At 45.4% G+C, this 22,315-nt stretch overlaps 1 protein-coding gene across 2 annotated transcripts in view; it reads left to right on the top strand.

The window, feature by feature from the left end:
- Positions 1-22,315, top strand: part of large1 (LARGE xylosyl- and glucuronyltransferase 1) — a 199,182-nt gene that overhangs the window by 127,872 nt on the left and 48,995 nt on the right. For both annotated transcript variants that reach the window (XM_079493719.1, XM_079493720.1), the window contains exons 7-9: positions 6,051-6,155; positions 10,341-10,453; positions 20,367-20,492. In XM_079493719.1, the coding sequence (XP_079349845.1) occupies positions 6,051-6,155; positions 10,341-10,453; positions 20,367-20,492 (344 nt within the window). The remainder of the gene's footprint in view (positions 1-6,050; positions 6,156-10,340; positions 10,454-20,366; positions 20,493-22,315) is intronic.

The raw sequence follows: 22,315 nt of genomic DNA, 5'->3' as shown, positions 1-22,315 counted from the left end.
TGTCAAATTAATGTCAAATTATTGATAATTACAGCTTTAATGTTGACAGTAAGAGGACACAGAGTTCCAGAGGGTACCCAGCTAAATGATAGTTTGGAACCAAATGGACCCTTATGGGTCTGTAACTCTGAGAGTGTACAAATGGAACCAAATGGACCCTGACTGATCCATTTGGTTCCATTTTGTAAATTAACATTGATTTTACAATATAAATTGGGGGTCTCCAAGAGATAGAAATACCATTAAATGGGGGTAGACTAATGCACGTCAAACTGGGGGGTCCTTGAAATTAAACGGGTTGAGAATCACCGCTAGAGCCGTAGAAATATTCTCTTTATGGGGGTCCCTGGCATATCTTTTCAAATGGGGTTCCGCAGGCTAAAGAATGTCAATGTGGGGGAACCACTGACCTACAGGACAAGTAGCCCTGTCTGAAGCTCATAAATAACAGATCCCGTGGCTAAGCGGGGGGGGACTGCCTCGTAGAAATGTGGTCCCTTGTGCGGGGGGGGAGGTCATAAAAGCTATGGATCGCAGCTTTAAATCTTGAGAGTGTACAAATGGAACCAAATTGACCGTTTAGTTCCATTTACACGGCTCTCAGAGTTGAAATTAACCCATGTTGGGCGGGAACCCCTTTTGGTGTTTAAACCATTATGTTATGCTTTAGCTATTTAAAAATCACACCCCGTGTGAACCGAGTGGTGCAAGGTCTTATATAGTCTGATCAGCTATGTCAGTGACGTCACACACTAACCATATAGCAACCATGCTCACCTGTGCACGGACACGTACACAGGTACACAGACACGTACACAAACATACAGACAAATCTGGTTGTTGGAGTGGTTTGCACCACTCAAAAATAGCAGATCTACAAGCTTGTAGGTCTGCTATTTTTGAAAAATCGTGAAAATGTGGGCGCAAATCTATAGATTCTTTCAGAGCGAATGTTTTTTAACTAAAATCTTTGCTTCTGGGTGGGGTCTACATAATTTTCAGATGGGGGTCGGCGGCCAATTACATATAATTCTGGGGGGTCCTTGACATCAAATAGTTTGAGAACCACTGACATAGAAACAGAGATTTTTTGAAGAATCGTCCTCTGTATCTAAATGGGTTAACCCATTTTGGGGCGGGAACCCCTTTTGGTGTTAGCATTATGTTATGCTTTAGCTATTGAAAAATAGCAGATCTACAAGCTCATAGCGCGCCACCGAGTGGCGCGCTACGAGCTTGTAGGTCTGCTATTTTTGAAAAATCGAAGAACGACTGACATAGAAACATAGCTTTTTCAGAAAACTGCCAGGATGTAGAAGACATTTTTTAGAATCTGATCTCAGCTCAAAATGGGTTAACAATGGAGTATTCTGGCAGCGTGACCTTGGGACTCCCAGGTACCGGTATTGGCTGCAGTGGATATAGCAGTAAGAGAAAAAAAGATTGATGGAGAGATTTCCATCTATCTTTTTGCACGGCTAATTTAATTAAGATGCGATAAGTTCCCCCCCCCCCCCCCCCTCCGTAGCTGCTCGTACGTCGGCTGATAAGGGTATGGATCGCACTGAGGGTCCACTGTCTGAAGGCATCGCAGTGCACTTGCGCGCATCACCCACCGCAATGAATCTAATGCATTCTGTCCAGACTTCTAATCTATAAATAGCAGGCTATTGGCTTTAATCCATTCAGGCCTGACGTCGAAATTAAAAAAAAAATCTTTCTAAATACTCCAGTTTTCTGAAATAAATATTTTCACGATTTTTCAAAAATAGCAGACCTACAAGCTCGTAGCGCGCCACTCAGTGGCGCGCTACGAGCTTGTAGATCTGCTATTTTTCAATAGCTAAATTATAACGATGTTTAAAACACCAAAAGGGGTTCCCGCCCAGAATGGGTTAATCCGGTAGTTGGCTGACAAGCCAGATAGCCAGCCAGCCCAGCCCAGCCCAGCCAGCGAGCGATCTCCTGATCAATAGCTATACTAAACATTGCAATGTGAGCTAAGAAAAAAAAGCAACGGTATAGGTGGCTGGGCTGGGTTTGGAGCGGTTCTGAAGAAGCATGTTGTTGTGTTTGTGTGGTTTTTATCCTGTTTCTTTGAAATGGGATATCCTGATTACGATGTTTGTCTAAAAACAACAGGGTTTTTCTTTCCGTCTCTCTTTGTCTAGGCGTCGAGTACAACCGTATTGATTTTTTTTTTTTTTATCTTTCTCCCTCACCTGTCATGGCTGTCCAGCTTAAAAAGATACACAGGCATTGACAGGGATTTGAAGACACTCCATAGTCTTCACAGTCGGGGATCGTACCCTCAGTTCAGTCGCTATCCTGTTTTTATCTCATTATGCGTGCCAAAAACAAAAGTTTTTGGCTGTGGGACGCTGTACAAAAAAACAGTCCTTTGCCAATAGAAGGGACCCTTAATTCTAACTTTGTTCTTTCTCTGCCACTTAAATGTTGTTCTTACTGCCACTTAGGTTTAATTAGGTCTAATTAACACAAGTCAAGTAAAGCCACCTTTAAAGCATCTCCCATTAACCCATTTTGACCTGAGATCAGATTCTAAAAATGTCTTCTACATCCTGACATTTTTCTGCAAAACGCTATGTTTCTATGTCAGTCGTTCTTCGATTTTTTTCAAAAATAGCAGACCTACAAGCTCGTAGCGCGCCACTCGGTGGCGCGCTATGAGCTTGTAGATCTGCTATTTTTCAATAGCTAAAGCATAACATAATGCTAACACCAACAGGGCGTTCCTGCCCAAAATGGGTTAAGCGGAACTGGGTGTGTTTTTGGCGACCTGATTTAGATTGTCTCGCGCGGTGATCATCTCGAGAGCGGAGCGGGGCGGGCTTTGTTTTCCGACGTGTGTCTAAAGGGCCACTCGTTCTCCACTGCCGGCTCCAATAAGCTGTCATTAATCTTCCTTAGAGCCTTCATATAAAGGCTGTCGGCCATCACACCCCCTTCTCTCTGTCACCAGCTCCCGTCTCCTCCTCCTTAATGGCCGTCTCTCCGTGACCTTTTATCTCCCCCCCCCCCAAAAAAAAAAAAACTCCCCACGGCGGCCGGCGGCCAATGGTGATTTACATGTGCCCCCTCCTTTAGCTCTTTTTGCGTTTTGTACGTTTGTGTCTACCCCGCTCAGAACTGTACAATTCACTCCATCTACTTAACCCATTCTGGGCGGAAAACCCCTTTTGGTGTTGGCATTATGTCATGCTTTAGCTATTGAAAAATAGCAGATCTACAAGCTCATAGCGCGCCACCGAGTGGCGCGCTACGAGCTTGTAGGTCTGCTATTTTTTGAAAAATCGAAGAACCACTGACATAGAAACATGGGTTTTTTTCAGAAAACTGTCACGATTTTAGAAGACATTTTGTAGAATCTGATCTCGGGTCAAAATGGGTTAAGTCCACACCGAGGGCTTATTACATTTAATTTGCAGCATTTCTCTCGGCTCCACCAACGAGAGTGGAGTGACAGTCCGGTTACCGAGGGGCGGCAGTTTAAAGCGCTCTGGGCTCGAGACTTGCAAGTTGAATTGTGCGCAAATGTTCACCTCGTGAAGAGATTATGTTGTGTTAACCCATTTTTACCTGAGATCAGATTCTAAAAATGTCTTCTACATCCTGACAGTTTTCTGAAAAAAGCTATGTTTCTATGTCAGTCGTTCTTCGATTTTTCAAAAAATAGCAGACCTACAAGCTCGTAGCGCGCCACTCGGTGGCGCGCTATGAGCTTGTAGATCTGCTATTTTTCAATAGGTAAAGCATAGCATAATGCTAACACCAAAAGGGGTTCCCGTCCAGAATGAGTTAAACTAGTTGACCCAGAAATGGCTGCTTGCTGAGCCCCTCATACGAACCCTGCCTCTTGTCTACACAGCAGAAACTTTGCCTCGCGGTCTCCTCGGCATCTTTCACTAATTTACAGTTTTGCCCGAAACCTTTGAAAAGCGAGCTCTCTAATAATGTTGCGGATGTAGCGAATAGCTCCTACTGTATGTAATTACCAAGATAAATGCATAAAAACATGCACACATGTTTGCTCTGGAGAGGGAAGTCTGGAGCTCTCTGGTGGAGCTGTTGCCCCCGTGACCCGACTGTGGATAAGCGGTTGAAGATGGATGGACGGACGGACACACACACACACACACACGCACACACACACACACACACACACACACAGACACACACACACACACACAGACACAGGCTGTGTCCGAAATCACTCCCTACTGTCCATATCATTACGAATCACTATATCGTAACTAACACGCTATTTTGTAATGGTGGTGGAATGTTTAGTGGTAATCATTCTACAATAAGTCCACTATGTTGTGGACTTATTGTATATGCATAATGCATAGTAGGGTACAACTGAAGGTCACTATCGCAAATCCTATACACACATCGTGCATTAAGCTGAAAGAAGGATGCTAATATTGATATGTCACACCACACAATGACATTTAACCCATTCTGGGCGGGAACCCCTTTTGGTGTTAGCATTATGTTATGCTTTAGCTATTGAAAAATAGCAGATCTACAAGCTCATAGCGCGCCACTCGGTGGCGCGCTATGAGCTTGTAGATCTGCTATTTTTGAAAATCGAAGAACCACTGACATAGAAACATAGCTTTTTCAAAAAACTGTCAGGATGTAGAAGACATTTTTAGAATCTGATCTCAGGTCAAAATTGTTTTTTTTGTTTTTTTGCGCACACAGCAACAGTTTCGTATGTGTGGGCAGTATGACTTATATTCTCATTGACGGGGGTCTCTTGCACTTGCCACTCTCCAAACAGAGGTCTGTGCTCTCAGAAAAGGACACACTATTCTGTGCGCCATGCACTTCTGAATGACGAAACAAACCGGAGAACACTGGATTTGGTTCAAGGCTTCAATAAGGTGGAAACAAACAAACATACAAAGGCAGACGTTTCGACGTGTCTCCTTCAGACTGCGTGAGACTCACTCTATTTGCTTCAAGGCTATAACCCGTTTAGGCCTGACGTCAAAATTAAAAAAAAAAACTCTTCACAATCCTGACAGTTTTCTGAAAAACCTTATGTTTCTGTATCAGTGGTGCTCAATATTTCATGTCAAGGACCCCAAAAATGATATGTAATTGGCCTCCGTCCCCCGTCTGAGAATATGTTGTCCCCAGAAGCAAAGATTTGAGTTAAAATGTTCACTCTGTAATAATATAATATTGAAAGATTTGAGGCACATTTTCACGATTTTTCAAAAATAGCAGACCTACAAGTTCATAGCGCGGCACTCGGTGCCGCGCTATGAGCTTGTAGATCTGCTATTTTTTCAATAGCTAAAGTATAACCTAATGCTTCAAAAACACCAAAAGGGGTTCCCGCCCAAAATGGGTTAATAAGGTCACGGCGCAAACGGGACAACAAAGGCTAACGTTTCGAAACGTCAAAACGTTTGTGTATTTTGCTTCCACCTTATTATCAACTTAAGAAAGACGTGGTGTGTATGAACGTTGGTGCTTGTCTGCTTGCTTGCACCTTATTATTATCTTCTTAACACATTGAGAGCCCACGCAAAACTGCCCAAAAATCACTTTCACCTGGAAAATCCATTCACATTTTTGTATAATTCAGCTGACTGTGGAGACACATGCTGGAACTTTTTACTTTGAAATGTTTTATATTTTCTGAGTTATTTAATTTAAACGCCAAATGCATTCTCAATTGGCGAAAACACTAACTTTGGCACCACGTATAAAAAAAAAACATATATATATATATATTTTTTTTTATTTTTTTTAATAAAAAATAAAAAAATAAAAAAATATATATATTTTTTTCAAAGACGTCCAAAGACTTGGGCACAAAATGTGTTAAGGAGACGTGGCATGTCGAAACGTGTCTGTTTGTTCCTTCATGAAAGCCTTGAATCAAATCGAGAGCTCTTGTCCTTCCAAAGAATACATCAACTCCATTGCTGCAAAAAAAAATAATGGCAGTTCCAGAGTCTATTCTGTGACGGGTCAGTAATCATTGTTCTGCTTTGCCGTGTGTTCAGGTCAGCAGGTGCTGGGCCTGGTGGAGAACCAAAGTGACTGGTACCTGGGCAACCTGTGGAAGAACCATCGACCCTGGCCCGCGCTGGGCAGGGGCTTCAATACAGGTACATGGAGAAAACCTTAGGCAGGGGCTTCAATACAGGTACATGGAGAAAACCTTAGGCAGGGGCTTCAATACAGGTACATGGAGAAAACCTTAGGCAGGGGCTTCAATACAGGTACATGGAGAAAACCTTAGGCAGGGGCTTCAATACAGGTACATGGAGAAAACCTTAGGCAGGGGCTTCAATACAGGTACATGGAGAAAACCTTAGGCAGGTGCTCATTTTGCCGTGGAGCACCTGGAATCCACTCAAGGACACCAGAGATGCATTGAGAACCAACCAGTGATCATGATGATGGAACTAAATATTGTTTTATGGCTTTTTGACTTCAAGGACCCCCCGTTTTTTTTATATGCATTAGGCCTCGAACCTCCATTTAACCCATTTTGACCTGAGATCAGATTCTAAAAATGTCTTCTACATCCTGACAGTTTTCTGAAAAAGCTATGTTTCTATGTCAGTCGTTCTTCGACTTTTCAAAAATAGCAGACCTACAAGCTCGTAGCGCGCCACACGGTGGCGCGCTACGAGCTTGTAGATCTGCTATTTTTCAATAGCTAAAGCATAACATAATGCTAACACCAAAAGGGGTTCCCGCCCAAGATGGGTTAATGTTTGTTTTATTATTTATTGTAATCTCTGGGACCCACAATCTGTTTTAATTTACCTCCGAGTGTGTACATTGGTTCCATTTGTACAGCATTCTCAAGGGTCTACTTATAACCATGAGTAATTTAACACACTCGAGGGGCCCCTGGGAGTTCCCGGACCCCACAGTGACATGCAGGCACAGCACAATTGTTTCATTATGTATGTTTGTGTTTAGGCAAGGATAAAAATAATAAATGAGAAAAGACGATTGGTCCAGAAATATTGTGACTGCTGCCATACACTAATTTTGCAAACAACTCTCCATGAATAATGTTTTGCATTTTTGTGTATTCCCTCATGGGAAAGCTTAAAGGAGCATTCAGTGATTTGGGTGATTTGGAAAACCACCCAGTCCGCCCCGGTAACAAAATGTGCACATGCACACGCTCTACAGTGGGGGGGAAGTGCAACAGGCCAACAGCACCAAGGCCCGCCCCCACTCGATCATGATTGGAGGAAGGCCCCTCTCATCCTGATTGGATGAAGGCTTTGCCACCCGCCACCAAAACTGAAACTAGGGTTTTTTTGACCCCAGGGGCTCACTGGGGACAGGGAGGAACTCCTTATATGGTCAGCACACTCTATAGTAGGGAAGATTATCCAAAAAAAAAGAGAAAATAAGTGGTATTTGAATGAAGTGAAATCACTGAATATACCTTTCAATTTTTTTTTTTAACTTTTCTTTGTTTTACCTCTACGGACCTCGCAGCACACACAGCGGGCATCATTTCCCTCCCGTGGAAGAAAGAGGGTGTTATGAGTCAGCATTGATGAGATGTGCTGGGGACACACCGTAAACCAAACGCAGTCCTTGTTAAAAAGTTGAAAAAAACTTTTTTGGAAATGTAAAAAGTACACCGTCAGAGAAAGCTCCTGAGCACTGCTGATCGGGAAATGGATTTTGATTGTATCATGACCATGTTGTTCTTTTGGCCCTCCCACACGCCATCAAATCCAAGCAGATCTTTAACCCATTTTGGGGCGGGAACCCCTTTTGGGTGTTTTAAACATTATGTTATAATTTAGCTATTGAAAAATAGCAGATCTACAAGCTCATAGCGCGCCACCGAGTGGCGCGCTACGAGCTTGTAGGTCTGCTATTTTTTGAAAAATCGTGAAAATATTTATTTCAGAAAACTGGACGATTTAGATTTTTTTTTTTTAATTTTGAGGTCAGGCCTAAATGGGTTAAACCTGCTCGTCTTATTGGACCTCCAACGGTGGATGCGGATGGTAGGGTGTAGAGTATTATTGACCATAACGCCCAAATAAGCTGTGCTTTTCTTTACGACTGGATGCGAGAGGCTAGCCTTTCACAATGGATAGATTTAAACCATTTAGGCCTGACATCGACATTTAAAAAATGTATTTTTTAAAATGTATTTTTTTCTGAAAAACCGCGTGTTTCTATATCAGTGGTTCTCAATATTTCATGTCAAGGACCTCAAAAATGATATGTAATATGACCCCCATCTGAAAATATGTTCCAGGGACCCTCCAGAAGCAAAGATTTGAGGTAAAAACTGAAACTCTGAAAGAATATATATTCAAAGATTTTTCAAAAATAGCAGACCTACAAGTTCATATGAGCTTGTAGATCTGCTATTTTTCAACAGCTAAAGCATAACATAATGCTTTAAAACACCAAAATGGGGTTCCCGCCCCAAAATGGGTTAAAAGGGAAGCAGTAAGCCGTTCAATGTGGCCACCCAGGGTGGCATAACGGCCCCTCTCCCTCAAACAAACCTATATTAAAGGCCCGGGTTTTCCCGGCGGCCATAAAGTCTCCCATGCCGTGAATCCACAGGGGACAGTCTTTTCGAGATGGAGCGACATTTTATGCCCCTCCCGGCCAAGAGTCGGAGGAGGTTTTTATTGCTAATGCATTGCATATCGCGGCAATCTTAACAAGAGGGCTCTCTACTCAGCCAGTTATACAGTTAGCTGGCTTTCCGACGGCAGCCCAGCCAGCCAGATGGGTGCACAGTGGGGAGTGAAAGAGGGTTTGTTTGTTCCCGGTTGAAAAAATTGTTCACCCTATGTCTCCCCCTTCTGAAAATTGGCCCATTGCTTTTATTTCCGGCAGGAAAATAGGAGTTATTTTGTTACAAGTGCAGTCTGTTTTTTCCTTTCGGCAGGGACAGAATGTACGGAGAGAAGCAGGCGTACTCCCCATTAGCCAAATATCCTACATTTCAATCACTTTTCTTGTCTTCTCTACCAGAGCCTATAGGCCCCCGTCAGCATGATTGCATAATTGCCCGATCGCAATTATTTTTGAGCTAGTTGCAATTTTCTTTTTTTTTTTGCATAATAATTGGAATCGTTTTTATTCATCTGTGTAAAAAAGAGCTAGATGACATTATCAGAAATGTCATATTATTTCCACTCCGTCCACAATCGTTAGGCCTATGCAGTTTTAGTTTAGAAAGCCATAACCCATTTTGGGCGGGAACCCCTTTTGGTGTTAGCATTATGTTATGCTTTAGCTAATGAAAAACAGCAGATCTACAAGCTCGTAGCGCGCCACCAAGTGGCGTGCTACGACCTTGTAGGTCTGCTATTTTTGAAAAATCGAAGAACGACGGACATAGAAACATAGCTTTTTCAGAAAACTGTCAGGATGTAGAAGACATTTTTAGAATCTGATCTCAGGTCAAAACGGGTTTTAAAGGAGTTACACACGCCATGAAGTCTACGTTGTTGCCAATACTTTTGTGCTTTTGCTCAAGTCACATTTTCTTTTTCTTTTGTTATGTTTTTTTTTTGTGGCTTTCGCCTTTATTTTTATATTTTTTTATGGAGGGACAGACAGTAGGCTGACAGAAAATGGGGAGAGAGATGGGGGGGGGATGACAGACATGCAGTAAAGGCCGTCGGGATCGGGAGTCGAACCCGCGGCACACTGCCAGACTGGATTACCAGCCAAGGTGCCTGGACCGCTGAGCCACGGCCCAGGCCGCTCAAGTCACATTTTGAATACAGGACTGTTACTTGCAATCGGAGTACCACAACTGCCGGCAGCCATACAGTGTTATCATACAGACGCAGAGTTGCATTACCAACTGACCTGAGATCAGATTCTAAAAATGTCTTCTACATCCTGACAGTTTTCTGAAAAAGCTATGTTTCTATGTCAGTCATCTTCGATTTTTCAAAAATAGCAGACCTACAAGCTCGTAGCGGGCCACTCGGTGGCGCGCTATGAGCTTGTAGATCTGCTATTTTTCAATAGCTGAAGCATAACATAATGCTAACACCAAAAGGGGTTCCCGCCCATTGGCGTTGCATTACTTGCATTACTATCACCTCTGTATCCAGAGGGTTGCCAGATAAGGACCTGCTTTTACTCAAATAATAATAGTAATAGAATCAGTCTTTATTTTCCCATAGGGATATTCCGTTTCACAGTCTGTTCAACACTGTGTGTGTGTGTGTGTGTGTGTGTGTGTGTGTGTGTGTGTGTGTGTGTGTGTGTGTGTGTGTGTGTGTGTGTGTGTGTGTGTGTGTCGCCCTGCCCCGCCCGCCTTGCAGGTGTGATATTGCTTCTCCTGGACCGTCTACGGAAGCTCAGATGGGAACAGATGTGGAGGCTGACTGCAGAGAGAGAGCTAATGAGCATGCTGTCTACCTCGCTGGCCGACCAGGTAATACACACACACACACACACACGGACACACACAAACACTTTGATCAGTGGTACATACTCGGGAGCCATCATGCATGCGGTGAACTTGGGGGCACGGTGGCACAGTCGGTAGTGCTGTCGCCTCACAGCTTGAAGGTGCTGGGTTCGATTCCCGCTTGGGACGCTGTGGGTGCTGGCGGCGTGTTTCCTCCTCCGCGTCATCAGTGCCCATACCCGAGGCGGGGTTGGCGAAAGGGCCTAGAGTTTGAATGTTCTCCCCGTGTCCCCTAGGGTAGGTACCCTCACAAAAAACATGCAGTAATCCTGGTCTCTAAACTGCCTCCCCCTGGCCAGCCGGGGCGCCTGATGGAGGTGTAAGGAACTGGTTGGAATAACGTGTTCCTTCCACGTGCTACGTCCAACCAGGGAAACTCCCCCCTGTCATGTGTAAAGGAGCAACTTGGACACTCGGGCATGAAGGAAGCATGAGTTCAAGTCCGTTGCTCTCCCCATGTCCCCCATATATGGGGACTAGGCTGGCGGAGGGTGTGTAGAGCCCAGGATCACATTAGATAATTGACACAGGGGTGAAAAATGGGTTACAAAATTGTGGGATAAAAATTATAGAAAAAAAAATGCATGCGGTGAATTCATACATGGTCAACATGCAATGTTATGACGACCTCCTACTTCCCTTGCATAGCAGTGTTGTTTTTGTCAGCAAATTTCTATTTTAGTTTTAGTCATAGTCTCTTGAATAGTTTTCACTTAGTTTTAGTCACATTTTAGTCACCTGGAATGACACCTGTTAGTGTTAGTTCAGTTTTAGTCGACTAAATGTCCTGAGATTTTAGTCGACTAAATCTACAGTTGATTTAGTCGACTGAAATGTATTTCGGCGGGCCTTGATGCCGTCGTAATGACTGATTTTACACTAGCCGATCTACAAGCTCACAACGCGTCGCGCTGCGACCCGTTGTGAGCTTGTAGATCTGCTATTTTCAGCAGTGTAAAATGACTTATACTGGATCTCTTGTCCACTAGTCCCTTCCTAACATTTTAGTCTAGTTTTTATTTGACGAAATTGTCAATATATTTAGTCTTAGTTTTAGTCGCCATAGCTTAGTTTTTATTCAGTTTCCATTTAGTTTTCGTCAGTGGAAAAAGGAAGTCGACGAACATTTTTCATCTTAGTTTTAGTCGACGAAAACAACAGTGTTCCCTTGCTGTACCGTCCGGTCATATGGGACCAGTGGTGTCATGCGTGTAGAACGCAGTACCACGCCGTGGTACCCAAAAAGACAAAGTGTGACGTGCATGCGCAGGAACGGAACGGTGCACGTGCGCCGTGCACGCCAGAACGCGTCCCCCTACAGTTGGAGGCCATAGATATTGTCCTTTTCTTTTTGCTGAGGTTTGCGTGATCTGCGCAAAAGGACAGTTAACCCATTTTGGGCGGGAACCCCTTTTGGTGTTTTAAACATTATGTTATAATTTAGCTATTGAAAAATAGCAGATCTACAAGCTCATAGCGCGCCACCGAGTGGCGCGCTACGAGCTTGTAGGTCTGCTATTTTAGAAAAATCGTGAAAATATTTATTTCAGAAAACTGGAGGATTTAGAAGGATTTTTAAAAATTTTGAGGTCAGGCCTAAATGGGTCAAATGATAAGGGACAATATTGGTGGCACCCAACTGTAGATTCAAGAGAAGGCGCAACAACCTCGGTCACCAGACTTTTCCAAGACGCAAAAAAGTACCCAGTGGTCTAGGTCTACTGGCGGTGGGCGACGCCCCCTGTTTTCACTCCGTGTCAAGGAACCCTGCCCGAATCAAATGGCTACTACTTTTTTTAGTTACTTTATCTTTTTACTTTTTAGTTTTGCGACTGCAGGCAGCGCAGTAAAGAAGTTTGTCTGATTTATTTTAACCCATTTTGACCTGAGATCAGATTCAAAAAAATGTCTTCTACATCCTGACAGTTTTCTGAAAAAGCTATGTTTCTATGTCGTTCTTCGATTTTAAAAAAATAGCAGACCTACAAGCTCCGAGTGGCGTGAGTGGCACGCTATGATTTTGTAGATCTGCTATTTTTCAATAGCTGAAGCATAACATAATGCTAACACCAAGATCTGGTTGCAAAAGGGGTGAAGTGGCCCTTTAAGGTTAAAATGAACTCGCACACTTTTACCGTGAATGCCTCCTTCTTAGTCACATTAACCACTAGCATTTATTGAAAAATTAGGATCTAATTCACGCCAGCATTTTTTCCAGTCGAGCTCTTATTTTGAAAAGCAACAGTTCCAGTCTACCGGAAGTAGCTTATCCTAGGACGCTCAACGGAGCCGAGACAGGCCTTGTTTACAATGTGAATCCAAACCGGGGCACTGGAACGCTCCACATCGCCGGCTATGTGCCGTCAAAGAAACGCTGTTTTGACCAAAATGCCATCTGGGACAAGAAATAGGAGATACAGGCGATTGAAAGAAACGGATAGAATGGATTATTATGGCGACGACGATCTAAGATGGACGATCCAGTGCTGTGACAACAACATAGCTAGCTAACAGGCTAACGTAAGTAGCATTATGGCTCGATCGATCGGATGCACCATAAAAGCGCAATTGCCATTAATCAACGGCAATGGCGTTAAGCGTTAGTATCAAAATTAGGCTTCAATTGACTTTAATCAACGGCAATGGCGCTGAAAGTATTAAACATGGTGTCCCTATTTTGGGCCAAGTTGAATTCTTGCAGGGAATTGGTGTTATTTGACGAAGTGGCAGTGATTTGACAAAGTACTGTTTGTACCGGTACAGTATATAGGACTTGCAGTAAGTGGTTAACCCCTTTTTGCCGCCTCTGACACACTAATGGCAACATAATAAGAATCTCTCTCTCTCTCTCTCTCTCTCTCTCTCTCTCTATCTCTGCCCCACCCCACCCCACCCAACCCCACACCCCCTCAAGAGCCCATGTAGATGTCAGGACACGTTCATGAGATTGTAATTAAACCTCCATTAAAACAAAGTCCCACAAGGTATACGCACTTCGAAAAAGCCGGGAGAGGGGGGAAAAAAAGGAACAAAAAAAAGAAAAAAAGGGGGGGGGGGGTGTCGAAATCGTTTTTTATAGTGTTCCATCTGCCTTCTTCTGCTGTATTCTCCTCTCCTCTCCACCAGTGTGGGCTCCTGTCAGCCCGCCTTTATCGCAGCATCCATTATGTGGGGCATCGAGTTTTATGTCCCCCCATTAGAAGATGGCAAAACTTTCACTTAGCGCCTCCCCCCCCCCCCCCCCCCCCCCCTCTCCCAAGATCCCCACAATGATCTCAATGTCAAACAAGGATCTTCCCCGGGCATCCGCGGTGCCGTAAAAAGCCCCCAACGTTAAGTATTTCCTAGTTGACGAGCGCTGGTGGTTACAGTACATCCAAAACTATAAATGAGTCTCCTTATGTCTGCAGGATTTAAGGATGAGGTGCTTATACGGCTCCCCTCCAGTATTTTTTCCGCCGTTTTAAAACCACTTAACCCATTTTGGGCGGGAAACCCCTTTTTGGCGTTAGCATCATGTTATGCTTTAGCTATTGAAAAATAGCAGATCTACAAGCTCATAGCGCGCCACCGAGTGGCGCGCTACGAGCTTTTAGGTCTTCTATTTTTGAAAAATCAAAGAACGACTGACATAGAAACATAGCTTTTTCAGAAACCTGTCAGGATGTAGAAGACATTTTTAGAATCTGATCTCAGGTCAAAATGGGTTAAGCCCCCAATATACACAACGGAAATAGCCGGTCTGTAAAGCTCACAATGCGTCGCCATGCGACACGTTTTCTACATATTGAGCCAAGAACAGTTTTAACGAGCTTGTGACTAAATCACTGCATTGGATCCACTTGGAACACGGGTTCTTTCCTGTGGAACACGGATTCTTTCCTGTGGAACACGGGTTCTTTCCTGTGGAACACGGGTTCTTTGGAACACGGGTTCTTTCCTGTGGAACACGGGTTCTTTCCTGTGGAACACGGGTTCTTTGGAACACGGGTTCTTTCCTGTGGAACACGGGTTCTTTCCTGTGGAACACGGGTTCTTTCCTGTGGAACACGGGTTCTTTCCTGTGGAACACGGGTTCTTTGGAACACGGGTTCTTTGGAACACGGGTTCTTTCCTGTGGAACACGGGTTCTTTCCTGTGGAACACGGGTTCTTTGGAACACGGGTTCTTTCCTGTGGAACACGGGTTCTTTCCTGTGGAACACGGGTTCTTTGGAACACGGGTTCTTTCCTGTGGAACACGGGTTCTTTCCTGTGGAACACGGGTTCTTTGGAACACGGGTTCTTTGGAACACGGGTTCTTTGGAACACGGGTTCTTTCCTGTGGAACACGGGTTCTTTGGAACACGGGTTCTTTCCTGTGGAACACGGGTTCTTTCCTGTGGAACACGGGTTCTTTCCTGTGGAACACGGGTTCTTTCCTGTGGAACACGGGTTCTTTCCTGTGAAACACGGGTTCTTTCCTGTGGAACACGGGTTCTTTGGAACACGGGTTCTTTCCTTTGGAACACGGGTTCTTTCCTGTGAAACACGGGTTCTTTCCTGTGGAACACGGGTTCTTTGGAACACGGGTTCTTTCCTGTGGAACACGGGTTCTTTCCTGTGGAACACGGGTTCTTTCCTGTGGAACACGGGTTCTTTCCTGTGGAACACGGGTTCTTTCCTGTGGAACACGGGTTCTTTGGAACACAGGTTCTTTCCTGTGGAACACGGGTTCTTTCCTGTGGAACACGGGTTCTTTGGAACACGGGTTCTTTCCTGTGGAACACAGGTTCTTTCCTGTGAAACACGGGTTCTTTCCTGTGGAACACGGGTTCTTTCCTGTGGAACACGGGTTCTTTGGAACACGGGTTCTTTCCTGTGGAACACGGGTTCTTTGGAACACGGGTTCTTTCCTGTGGAACACGGGTTCTTTGGAACACGGGTTCTTTCCTGTGGAACACGGGTTCTTTGGAACACGGGTTCTTTCCTTTGGAACACGGGTTCTTTCCTGTGAAACACGGGTTCTTTCCTGTGAAACACGGGTTCTTTCCTGTGGAACACGGGTTCTTTCCTGTGGAACACGGGTTCTTTGGAACACGGGTTCTTTCCTGTGGAACACGGGTTCTTTCCTGTGGAACACGGGTTCTTTGGAACACGGGTTCTTTGGAACACGGGTTCTTTCCTGTGGAACACGGGTTCTTTCCTGTGGAACACGGGTTCTTTGGAACACGGGTTCTTTCCTGTGGAACACGGGTTCTTTCCTGTGGAACACGGGTTCTGTGGAACACGGGTTCTTTGGAACACGGGTTCTTTCCTGTGGAACACGGGTTCTTTGGAACACGGGTTCTTTCCTGTGGAACACGGGTTCTTTGGAACACGGGTTCTTTCCTGTGGAACACGGGTTCTTTGGAACACGGGTTCTTTCCTGTGGAACACGGGTTCTTTCCTGTGGAACACGGGTTCTTTCCTGTGGAACACGGGTTCTTTCCTGTGGAACACGGGTTCTTTCCTGTGAAACACGGGTTCTTTCCTGTGGAACACGGGTTCTTTGGAACACGGGTTCTTTCCTTTGGAACACGGGTTCTTTCCTGTGAAACACGGGTTCTTTCCTGTGGAACACGGGTTCTTTGGAACACGGGTTCTTTCCTGTGGAACACGGGTTCTTTCCTGTGGAACACGGGTTCTTTCCTGTGGAACACGGGTTCTTTCCTGTGGAACACGGGTTCTTTCCTGTGGAACACGGGTTCTTTCCTGTGGAACACGGGTTCTTTGGAACACAGGTTATTTCCTGTGGAACACGGGTTCTTTCCTGTGGAACACGGGTTCTTTCCTGTGGAACACGGGTTCTTTGGAACACGGGTTCTTTCCTGTGGAACACGGGTTCTTTGGAACACGGGTTCTTTCCTGTGGAACACGGGTTCTTTGGAACACGGGTTCTTTCCTGTGGAACACGGGTTCTTTCCTGTGGAACACGGGTTCTTTCCTGTGGAACACGGGTTCTTTGGAACACGGGTTCTTTCCTGTGGAACACGGGTTCTTTGGAACACGGGTTCTTTCCTGTGGAACACGGGTTCTTTCCTGTGGAACACGGGTTCTTTGGAACACGGGTTCTTTCCTGTGGAACACGGGTTCTTTGGAACACGGGTTCTTTCCTTTGGAACACGGGTTCTTTCCTGTGAAACACGGGTTCTTTCCTGTGGAACACGGGTTCTTTCCTGTGGAACACGGGTTCTTTGGAACACGGGTTCTTTCCTGTGGAACACGGGTTCTTTCCTGTGGAACACGGGTTCTTTGGAACACGGGTTCTTTGGAACACGGGTTCTTTCCTGTGGAACACGGGTTCTTTCCTGTGGAACACGGGTTCTTTGGAACACGGGTTCTTTCCTGTGGAACACGGGTTCTGTGGAACACGGGTTCTTTGGAACACGGGTTCTTTCCTGTGGAACACGGGTTCTTTGGAACACGGGTTCTTTCCTGTGGAACACGGGTTCTTTCCTGTGGAACACGGGTTCTTTCCTGTGGAACACGGGTTCTTTCCTGTGGAACACGGGTTCTTTCCTGTGGAACACGGGTTCTTTCCTGTGGAACACGGGTTCTTTGGAACACGGGTTCTTTCCTTTGGAACACGGGTTCTTTCCTGTGAAACACGGGTTCTTTCCTGTGGAACACGGGTTCTTTGGAACACGGGTTCTTTCCTGTGGAACACGGGTTCTTTCCTGTGGAACACGGGTTCTTTCCTGTGGAACACGGGTTCTTTCCTGTGGAACACGGGTTCTTTCCTGTGGAACACGGGTTCTTTCCTGTGGAACACGGGTTCTTTGGAACACAGGTTCTTTCCTGTGGAACACGGGTTCTTTGGAACACGGGTTCTTTCCTGTGGAACACGGGTTCTTTCCTGTGGAACACGGGTTCTTTGGAACACGGGTTCTTTCCTGTGGAACACGGGTTCTTTCCTGTGGAACACGGGTTCTTTGGAACACGGGTTCTTTCCTGTGGAACACGGGTTCTTTGGAACACGGGTTCTTTCCTGTGGAACACGGGTTCTTTCCTGTGGAACACGGGTTCTTTGGAACACGGGTTCTTTCCTGTGGAACACGGGTTCTTTGGAACACGGGTTCTTTCCTGTGGAACACGGGTTCTTTGGAACACGGGTTCTTTCCTGTGGAACACGGGTTCTTTGGAACACGGGTTCTTTCCTGTGGAACACGGGTTCTTTGGAACACGGGTTCTTTCCTGTGGAACACGGGTTCTTTCCTGTGGAACACGGGTTCTTTCCTGTGGAACACGGGTTCTTTGGAACACGGGTTCTTTCCTTTGGAACACGGGTTCTTTCCTGTGAAACACGGGTTCTTTCCTGTGGAACACGGGTTCTTTGGAACACGGGTTCTTTCCTGTGGAACACGGGTTCTTTCCTGTGGAACACGGGTTCTTTCCTGTGGAACACGGGTTCTTTCCTGTGGAACACGGGTTCTTTCCTGTGGAACACGGGTTCTTTCCTGTGGAACACGGGTTCTTTGGAACACAGGTTCTTTCCTGTGGAACACGGGTTCTTTCCTGTGGAACACGGGTTCTTTGGAACACGGGTTCTTTCCTGTGGAACACGGGTTCTTTGGAACACGGGTTCTTTCCTGTGGAACACGGGTTCTTTGGAACACGGGTTCTTTCCTGTGGAACACGGGTTCTTTCCTGTGGAACACGGGTTCTTTGGAACACGGGTTCTTTCCTGTGGAACACGGGTTCTTTCCTGTGGAACACGGGTTCTTTGGAACACGGGTTCTTTCATGTGGAACACGGGTTCTTTCCTGTGGAACACGGGTTCTTTGGAACACGGGTTCTTTCCTGTGGAACACGGGTTCTTTCCTGTGGAACACGGGTTCTTTGGAACACGGGTTCTTTGGAACACGGGTTCTTTCCTGTGGAACACGGGTTCTTTCCTGTGGAACACGGGTTCTTTGGAACACGGGTTCTTTCCTGTGGAACACGGGTTCTTTCCTGTGGAACACGGGTTCTTTGGAACACGGGTTCTTTCCTGTGGACATGCACGGTTTCCACCCGCCAGCGACAGTATAGGATAAGTAATGAATGAAGGGGACTTTTGAAGGAATTGAATGATGAAGGTGTTAGGGGTAGGAAACGGTGGCCTTGACCAGGCGACGTTTGACCACCTACGTCTAATCGGTATACATCCTTGAGTTCCACGTCGGTGGACATTTGTGCCGAGTGTCATGAAGTTCGCCGAAAGGCGTTCGTTCCTGAGATATGGCGTTGACAAGGTTGGCGCGGTGCGGGGCGGACGGACAGCTGGGGTGACCAGCTAACACGACGCCTCCGGGGCACAGCTGTCCGCCGAGGTACAGAGGCATGAAAAATGAGATGGAGCAAGCGGAGCTGCAATGAGACAGACGCTGTTGAATCTGCCCTGTCCATCCAGAGAGAATATTTCACAGTGAAGCAGTGGTGGAAGATGATTTGTTTTATTTTATTTTATTTATTTATTTTTTTAACACTACTTACTTACATAAAAGTAGGAATACCACAGTGTGGAAATACTGTACAATTAAATACTTTACTCGCGTGAGTAAAAGTGCAGAAGAATCCACGTGTACTCGAATGTTTAACCCATTTTGGGCCGGGAACCCCTTTTGGTGTTAGCATTATGTTATGCTTTAGCTATTGAAAAATAGCAGATCTACAAGCTCATAGCGCGCCACCGAGTGGCGCGCTACGAGCTTGTAGGTCTGCTATTTTTGAAAAATCGAAGAACTACTGACATAGAAACATAGCTTTTTCAGAAAACTGCCAGGATTTAGAAGACATTTGTAGAATCTGATCTCAGGTCAAAATGGGTTAAAAAGTTGAAAGTTTATTTTTTCTTTGCCCAGAAAGTAGCAGATCCCACGCGGGGCCAATGCAACGTGTGGTGAGCTTGTAGATCGGCTACATGCGATGATGCGAATAGCCAAAGTATGAAATAGGGCTTGAGTTTGTGTGTTTTGCTATATTGCTATATTTTGGGCGGGAACCCCTTTTGGTGTTAGCATCATGTTATGTTTTATCTATTGAAAAATAGCAGATCTACAAGCTCATAGCGCGCCACCGAGTGGCGCGCCACGAGCTTGTAGGTCTGCTATTTTTGAAAAATCGAACGACTGACATTTTCAGAAAACTGTCAGGATGTAGAAGACATTTTTAGAATCTGATCTCAGGTCAAAATGGGTTAAATGTAGTAGAGTAAAAAAGTACACTCTTTCACTCTAAAAGTGGAGTAGAAGTATAAAGTATTGGAAAATGTTTCCACACTCCAGTAAAGTACCTCTGCCATATTAGTGCCTCTGGGTACAAGCTGTGAAAAGTGAGCATTGTGGTATCTCGCTCAGTCCATCCGGTAGAGAACTATTTCACCGTCAATGTGGAGTGGATTTCAATTGCTTTCTGGCAGAAATGTCCTCCTTCACTCCTCCGTCAACCTCTCCACGGATGATGAAACTCTACACGGTTCTGCCGAATGGCTCGGGAGGATATGGTGGAGAGTTGTCAAAACTATGGAGCTGTGTTTTATTGGATGGTGGTGTTTTCAGAGAGGGAGAGACTGTCTGGCACATTACTTTTTTGTTCAAGCTTTTGTGGATCACGGGGCCCACTTGAAAATGCCCCAAAAAAAGTGTCTGCACAGTGCAGGCCTACCCATCTGACCTAACTAAGAACCTGTTTATTTGTATTTATTTACTTGCCAATTATTTGGGGCCCCACGATCTAAGGTGTGTGTGTGTGTGTGTGTGTGTGTGTGTGTGTGTGTGTGTGTGTGTGTGTGTGTGTGTGTGTGTGTGTGTGTGTGTGTGTGTGTGTGTGTGTGTGTGTGTGTGTGTGTGTGTGTGTGTGTGTGTGTGTGTGTGCAGGACATCTTCAACGCAGTGATCAAACAGAACCCCTTCCTGGTGCACCAGCTGCCATGCTTCTGGAACGTCCAGCTGTCTGACCACACACGCTCAGAGAAGTGCTACAAGGACGTGTCGGACCTCAAGGTGAGAGAGAGCTCCCTCCATACGGACGGACACGCACGCACGCACGCACGCACACGTCTCGCGTTGCCAGACTGTTGCCTCTCGCAAATTTCCAAATGCTTCCGTCATACGGTCTGTAAGCACACACACACACGGTCACACGCACACGTCTCGCGTTGCCAGACTGTTGCCTCTCGCAAATTTCCAAATGCTTCCGTCATACGGTCTGGAGCAACGGAAGCTCTATCATGAGTAAAAATATAATGCGGAAGTGGAGCCTCCTCCCCCACTTCTGTTTCGTCTTTACACTCGCGCAAATTCATCCTAATATAAATAGAAATCATCGAAGCATCGGTCGATCTACAGGCTTTGCAATGTGCATTTTTTGAAGTGTGTGTGTGTGTGTGTGCGTGTCCGTCCATGCACATATGCGCAGGTCAGACAAGGTAAAGGATGCGAATGTGTCATTGAGTGGCATTTCTTTTTTTTTGCATTATATTTTTATGGTTGAGGAAGTTGAAACAAACAATTAGATACAAAACCGTAAAAAAGCCTGCGTGCTTTCCGATCCCACTGTTCCACACACGCACACAGCAGACGGCAGCCTTAAGGTCCCCTCATCAGGGACCTTAATTGGGACGCCAGGTAACTTCCCGGTAGGATAGGAAACCAGCCGTATGGGGGTGATAACAAACACAAAGATCTAGCCCTAAGTATGACCATTACAGGTGAGTCTGTATAAGGCCTCACTCTGACCTTTACTGCATGTTGTGTGTTGTGTAGTGTCATGGCCGTGTAGTGTCTTGGCCGCCCCAATGCATTTCCAATGGGAGTCACATGGTTTGACACAACATTTGTGTTGTATGAGGGGGAGGGGCACAGTCGAAACACAGCCGAAAGCCATACTCCAAAATGTGGACTACAAACCATGTGACTTCCATTGGAAATGCATTGGGGCGGCCATGACACTACACGGCCATGACACTACACATGCAGTAAAGGTCTGAGTGAGGCCTAACGCTGAGAGAAATGTGTACCCTCTCAGAGTATACTTTTCAGAACCACTGTCCCAGTGGACTCCTATAATGTCACATGTCGTAGCAAATCATTTTGTCTTACATATTCTGACGGAGGCCTGAAGACTGACATTCAAGTAATTGGGTCTTACGATCAAAATAAAACATATTTTAACAGCGTGTTATATAAATAAAAATGCCACGGACAAGGACAAGTCTTGCCACGGACACATGGTTGACATATTGATGACCCCCCCCCACTCCTGTGTAAGGAAATATACTTTTACTTACGCATGCATGGCTTTTGAAAATTACGTCATATGGAAACGGAGGTCTATTGGACGTTTAACACATTTTGGGCGGGAACCCCCTTTGGTGTTGGCATTATGTTATGCTTTAGCTATTGAAAAATAGCAGATCTACAAGCTCATAGCGCGCCACCGAGTGGCGCGCTACGAGCTTGTAGGTCTGCTATTTTTGAAAAATCGAAGAACGACTGACATAGAAACATAGCTTTTTCAGAAAACTGTCAGGATGTAGAAGACATTTTTAGAATCTGATCTCAGGTCAAAATGGATTAATGTTTTGACGTAAATCGTTTGCCAGCCGTGTCCATCTAACTTTCAGGTAAAGTAAAAGTGCCTCGAAAAGTACTTGAGTACCACCAGTGGTCTCCTCTCTCTCTCTCTCTCTCTCTCTCTCTCTCCCCAACGCGTCTCTCTCTACCACCACATCACCCCAAAGGAACTGTGCTCTCTACAGTTAGCAGCTGTTGTGTCAGAAAGTGAAGCTTTGTGCAGGGTTGGATTGACAAGCAGAGTAATGTCC

Source organism: Electrona antarctica, assembly GCF_951216825.1.
Source record: "Electrona antarctica genome assembly, chromosome: 23".
NCBI classification, from domain to species: Eukaryota; Metazoa; Chordata; class Actinopteri; order Myctophiformes; family Myctophidae; genus Electrona; species Electrona antarctica.
The sequence above is the reverse complement of the archived record's forward strand: the minus strand, read 5'-3'. Positions and strand labels throughout refer to the sequence as shown.